Source organism: Ascaphus truei, chromosome 5 (assembly GCF_040206685.1).
Source record: "Ascaphus truei isolate aAscTru1 chromosome 5, aAscTru1.hap1, whole genome shotgun sequence".
Classification (NCBI taxonomy): Eukaryota; Metazoa; Chordata; class Amphibia; order Anura; family Ascaphidae; genus Ascaphus; species Ascaphus truei.
This window is the reverse complement of record NC_134487.1, coordinates 180,761,900-180,768,443: the sequence shown is the minus strand read 5'-3', so window position 1 is coordinate 180,768,443 and position 6,544 is coordinate 180,761,900. Positions and strand designations below refer to the sequence as shown.

Here is a 6,544-nt window from a genome sequence, read left to right as displayed (position 1 = left end):
TTCCTCAGTTAACCAATTGCTTGTTAATATAGAGGTGGTGGCTTCCTCCTCCAGTGCAGTTCAGCCAAGGAACATTTCTTTCAAAATGTGGCTGTGGGTTTCTCTAAAACAAGATAATATGGATGGTTGAATTAACTATTTGCTAAGGGAATTAGGCCCACAGATGTGGGTATTAACAACTCAATAGGGCATCATAGTTGAAAGGAACCATGGGTAGTGGATGTTCTATGGCTTTTCTGATATCTCATTGGATTAGAGAGACTATTAATTAGGCAATGCCTCTGAGATAACAGCTGCCGAAGTCCTGTATAGGCAAAGCAGACCTGAAGGGGAATGAATTGGAGTTCACACCTCACAATCACTGGTTTGGGCTTACCAACCAATACATTTGTATCTTTCAATGTAAATAAAAAATACCACTTGTGGGTACATTTGGATGTCTGAGACAGGTTTGCAACCCTGTCTGTCCTCATCGCTTAAAAACCGTGTTTCCATTGCAGCCAGGGATTTTGGGTAATGACATGCAAATGAGCAGCGGCACTCTTTACTTTTATCAATTTTAACATGGACCCCCATAAATGTATATTACACAGCTTTTCAGCACAGTTTGGATTAAAGAAGTACACAGCCAGTAAACCTACTTTTGACATTTTGGGTCTTATCAGTGTGTGGTTGGTCCTGACTTTGCGAAGGGAAGCTGGTATGTGCGTATAATCAGACATTTAAAAAAAAATAAAAAAGTATTTCATGCAATTGCTGTAACCACTTGTAAATCTATAAGAGAAAATCAACGTGTTTGCAGCAACCACATCATTGTAATCGGTGGGGTTTTCTATAAACCCCACGAGCTCTGGAGTTGTACTTAATTCAAACCGTGGGATCCTGTTTTATCAAATAAAATGATGACCAGGAACTCTTCTCCGCTCTCACCCACATGCGTTATATAATATGCTACATGGTGCACTTAAGTGTCTAATCTTAACTGCTAATATCTACATAGCAGAAACCCTAAGGCAAAGGTCTAAGGAGATTCCCATAGCATATATAAAATTATTTTTTTATCATATACAGTATATTCTATATACAACCTCCTGCCAGTGTAGTGTGATGTCGGCAGGTCTGATTTACAGGCAGTGCTTGCAAACTTCCTGTGATTAGATCTGAGCTTTCCTGTTCAAAACCACACGAGTTCAGCGATAGATCGTGTTTTGGTTTATAACCCCTGCTCGGGGCAATCATTTGGAATTTAGAATTGTAGCTGCGTAGCGTTATTCTATAATAGTTGTTGTTTTTTAATTAATTTCAATCTGGGATGAGAGTCCTGGGGTTGAAGGAGTAGTGCAGTGGGAATGTCAGCTCATTAAAAGCAAGTGAACTGTTGTAATCCCTGTGTCTCCTTATAGTCTTGGCCAAGTCACTCCATCTCCCTGTGCCTCAGGCATATGAATGTGATTTTAGACTTCGTCGCCGCTGCTCAATGTACCTACAAAATTCTATGTACACGCGCTGTATAAGGGAACAATTACGGTAAGTATGACCAACATCTAAAGAGGAGACACATGTAAACTCATTTATTGAAGGCTATTTTAAAACTCAAATACATGTACAATCTGCAAAAACATTACAATTTGTATCGCTTATAATTAAATCATTAAGATATATTTGAATAGTAGACCACAAGACTGTTAACATGTAAACTGTTACATTGCAGCAGCGCCGATATCTGAACATTGTCAAGTCTGGTTCGAAACCTGTCATTGGTTTACAACACGATTACTAAAATTTCTGTACATATTCAGATTACTTCTAATGTTTTGGATAACACTATTCTGTAGACTTGATTCACAAATACATACGGTTTCATTTCATATAAAACTGCCACCGGTAAATAGTAAAAATATTCCCTATGAAAAAACGTTTGAGAACCCTGGTTAGAGAACACAAGCTGAGTGGTTTTTGTGTGGAATTATCTGGCAATTTCTCTATCCATAGGGATGGTTTACATGTATTTTTGCATCAGATTTCACTACAAAATGCAACATGTTTATTTTCAGGTGGTTGGGGGTTAAAATGAAATATTGCTTTATAGCAGCAATCCACTTTATCATCAGCAGATCATCTAGTATCCAGCAGTGGTAAAGCCTATTATAAAACCAGCTGTACTCTTAAAGTTGAGTTCATTTGCCAGGGTTAGGATAAAAACAAAATGGCCTCTATGCTTATTCTACTTGATTACTTTGGGGCTATTTTGCGTGGAGCACAATTTGTTTCCTCAACCTGGTTTAGTTAAAGAAATACCACTTCTGCACTCCAGGCGGTCTCCAGAACCCCAAACAATGGCTGAATTGTGATGGTAATTAGAAGTACTGAGTATCACTACTTTACAAATCTTTTCTGTTTCATTGGAAAAACGAATCTAGTTTTAAAGTCCTTCCTGTTCTTGTAATTACACCATAAAATGAGCATCAAGGTGACTGCTCTCCTGAAAACAAGCACAGAACCACTACTCTTTCAATGGTACTTCTAGCACTGCTTGCAATGTAGGAAAGGTATCCTTGGCCAGGCGGGATTGCTGCTATCGAAGGGTCAGGGCTATAATGTGGTTTCGCTGCCTCGGTCTCGAGGGTTTTTATCTATATCCGAGTCTTCGTACTCTGAATCCATTTCGACCTTCACTTGCGGGACGGAGCTCATGGTGCCCCTGGGGTAGCCGATGGCAGGAGACGGCGGGCAGGAGATCTTCAGATGTAGTGTAATACTGTAGAAGAAAAGGCAGAAAGAGGCCGAATTGAACCTCTTCGCTTGTATATAGTCACAGAAGTATCTGAGCTAGTGTTGTACAGAAACTCCCATTCAAGTCAATGGAGTTTTCATGCATTAGGGACTATCGCAAATTAATGAATAATTACCAGAGGGGGTCATTCTATATACACCGAAGTGGCCATTCGAAGGATATAGAATAAGGCCTTAAATTTGCCTGTGTGTTACTTCAACTGCTTCCAATATGTTTAACACCTTCACAGTTATATGATGCAAAGAAGACCGTAGTTTTCCAAAAGTAGTTGTATTGGGGGGAAAAAATTCAAAGGTCCAGAAGAGTATTGAAATGTTATTTGAAATACATGTAACATGACCTATGAATTATTATAATCAGAATTTCGCAATCTTTTGTGTATCTGTGTATTTGTTACTCATAGTTTACAAATGAATGTCAGTGTGAAACATTGTACTTTGTTGCTGGAGCAAGTGTGATGAATTGAACAGGACTATACTGACTGAAGCCCTGTTGTATTGGCTGGATTTGGGTGCAAGTAGAAGAGCCCTGATTTAGAGATTAAGAAAGGGATATTGATAGATTGAGGATTAATGATCCATGAAGTGGGGAATTCTGCGGGTGGTTGATAGGGAGGAATCAGGGTCACAGAACGGTGCTGGCTCAAGCCGTGAATGGGTTAAGATACTCACCTGCGATCGACATCAGATCCATTGACAGAGGAGTCCGAATGCAGACCCCCCAGGTGAGCACCTCCATCCTGCAAACAAACAAAATACTGGTTTCTTCTGCAGCCAGAAGTGTTTGAAAGTCAGATCAGTTACAAACTACACTAAAAGCACAGAAATCAAATATAAACACAACTCTAGCGCTCAAAAAGACTTTCTTACAATTGTAGCCAGGGGTCCCTCCGGTCCCCCTGTCTCCCGGTTTCTTTCCCCCTTGCGTGTGTGCTGCTGCGGGGGCTCCCGGCGACCTCAGTGACAGGGCGCCGCCATCTTTGTGTTCGCGCGTGCGCGGAGGCTTGCGCATGCGCAGAAGCGATGCGTCGGCCATGTTAGGGTTGGCGTGCAGAGGCGCGCGTGTACAGGGCGTCGCGCATTCGCAGATGCCTAAGCGGCGGCCATTACAGGTAGAGCCTGAGCAGTGGAGTGTCAGGGAAGTAGCAGCGGCCATTACCGGATCGCGCGTGCGCAGTAAAGATAGCACACGCGGTCCCAATGTTAAAGAGGGCCATAATGGACTACAACTCCCAGCAGCCTCTGGTGACTGCCCTTTCACCCACATCACGTGCAGCCAGCCAGCAAATAGAGTTTGCAGCTTCTCCTGTTGGAGAAGGATACAATGTTGCACAGAGACCATGCTAGTCAGTTGGATCCAGGAAGAGATTGGTGAAGGTAGTGTACAGAGAGCAGTGCTCTGCTGTACTAGGCCAGAGAAACCCCAGGCCCCAGGTAGGCCCCACTCCCCACTAGGTTAGTGGGTAAGTTCATAGGGAAGGCCCCTTAGGTAGGGACTCTGCCCTTAGGTGAGTGTAAGTCTAGTCAGTGACACAGCTGCAGTGCTGTGTGCTCTGAGAAGAAGAGACAGTGTGGCTTGCAGTGCAGCCACAGCAGTTAGTTTGGCAGTTTCAGGAAATGCCTCTTTCAGTGCAAGGGGGGGTTGCTTTCTACAGTACAGTGTTATGTGATATCACCGGTGCCAGTTGCACGCGGTGATCGTGGCCTGCGTCTGGGCTCAGACAGGCTCTACTACAAGAGACATTCTGTGGGTGAGACGCTCCACGATGGAGACACCCCACGCGGAGGCGGATTCCCGTTCCTGCGTCAGACCCTTTTTGAAGAGCTTTATACCCGGGCACGGACGTGTGCCGGGGCAGGTATCTATACGTGCACCAACTATACACACATGAGCAGCGTTGCCACACATCTGGGTGGGGGTCCAGGACACTGGGACACTGGTGCAGAGCACTCGATTATTGTGGGCACTGTATGGTTGGGTTATTATTGGGCAGAGAGGCCAAGGGCCTTAACCAAGGGGATATTGGTCCCCTTGCACCCAATGTATGTTTGTTATGCATAGAGCTGTTGATTCTCTATATTATGATACTGTGTGTGTTATGTTACTGATCCCTATAGTAAACCCTTTTAGCCATAACCTTTGGTGTGGGCTGGTTACTTTATGGATGTTCCTATGTGAGGGCCATTCTACACTCCTAGAATCTCACATAGGTGGAGGCGCTGATTGAAGAAACTTTCCAGAGAAGCATCCCAGGTTCCCAGCAAGCGGAGGCTCAGGCCTCTTGTGAACCTGCAGGTATAGCACCACACCTGGTAACATATAGGTTCCCCCTCACATGCACTCTGTCTGCGATTGGGGTAGGAGGAATACCCGTTACACAGTGATACAACCATGTACAATACGATTCAGATTAACTAGATTGTCCAGTGTCCTGCAGCCCAGAAGACTTGAAGGCTTGTTCAAAAAGCCTTCTTGATTGACATACACAGAGATAGTCCTCTTTGGCGTTTGGATCCTGGTGTCTGATGTCATATTTCTCCAATGAATATATGGGAAGAGAGATAACGACAATACACGTGCTTCAATAAATTATAAAAAACGGTATTCCTTTAAACACCTTGGTGTATATTTTCCACAAAGTGAAGCAACCCTAGCGGATTTTACCTAACCCTAAGATGTGTTCTCTGGGATACCTTACATAGGTGTGTATTGGATATAGCTGTGAGAGTATTATGATAGATAATCTCCAGTAACCTTATATCCATACACCAATTAGTGCTTAAGAAGCGGAACGCACACGTGGGATGCCAGGAAACCTCCAGGCAAGACGGACGAGTTAGCTTCAGACCAGGGATATCAATCCTCTAAAGAGCTGGATCAAAGGGGCTGGTTATGGCCTAAAGGTTCACACTGCGTGATTTTAAGAGGGAATTTGTGAGTGTATTTCCAATTGTTTTTAAGTGTTGTTTGGAAAGGAATTTGCATACGTTATTATCCTATGGTTGCTATACATTTCTTTTTCATATGGATCATGAGGCAAGATCTCTTCATTCAGTATAACTTATGCTGAAGATATCAATGAGTTGAGTTTTTTCTATCACTATTTTTCCACTAAACTAGGGTGTGTTTCCACTGTGTGTTAAGCACTAATTGGTGTATGGATATATGGTTACTGGAGATTATCTATCATAATACTCTCACAGCTATATCCAATACTCACCTATGTAAGGTATCCCAGAGAACACATCTTAGGGTTAGGTAAAATCCGCTAGGGTTGCTTCACTTTGTGGAAAATATACACCAAGGTGTTTAAAGGAATACCGTTTTTTATAATGTATTGAAGCACGTGTATTGTCGTTATCTCTCTTCCCATATATTCATTGGAGAAAAATGACATCAGACACAAGGATCCAAGCGCCAAAGAGGACTATCTCTGTGTACAATAAAAGCGCATGGCCAGGGCCGCCAACAGGGTGGGACAAAAGGTATGGGTGTCCCGGGCCCCGTGAGTCAGACGCGGCCCTGCCCGTTATATAAAAAATATGGCGGCGATTCCCCATGCGCATAGCCGAGGTCCCGCAGGGCAAGCAGGGTGTCCGGCCTGCTGCCTGTGTGCCCGCTCCCAACGGAGGGCAAGGAAGCGCCAACCCAGCATCCCCCGCGCGTGTGTGCCAACCCAAGATCCCCCGCATGTGCCTCCTGCCCCATGCAGCAGCCGCAGGGGATGCTGCAGCCGCCCGCCAGTCTCTC

At 44.0% G+C, this 6,544-nt stretch overlaps 1 protein-coding gene across 11 annotated transcripts in view; it reads right to left on the bottom strand.

Moving 5' to 3' along the window:
• Positions 1-1,556: 1,556 nt before the first annotated feature.
• Positions 1,557-6,544, bottom strand: part of SLC4A5 (solute carrier family 4 member 5) — a 193,343-nt gene continuing 188,355 nt past the window's right edge. For all 11 annotated transcript variants that reach the window (XM_075601361.1, XM_075601366.1, XM_075601363.1 and 8 more), the window contains 2 exons: positions 3,466-3,533; positions 1,557-2,758 (listed from right to left, as the gene is read on the bottom strand). In XM_075601361.1, the coding sequence (XP_075457476.1) occupies positions 2,593-2,758; positions 3,466-3,533 (234 nt within the window). In that variant the 3' untranslated portion in view covers positions 1,557-2,592. The remainder of the gene's footprint in view (positions 2,759-3,465; positions 3,534-6,544) is intronic.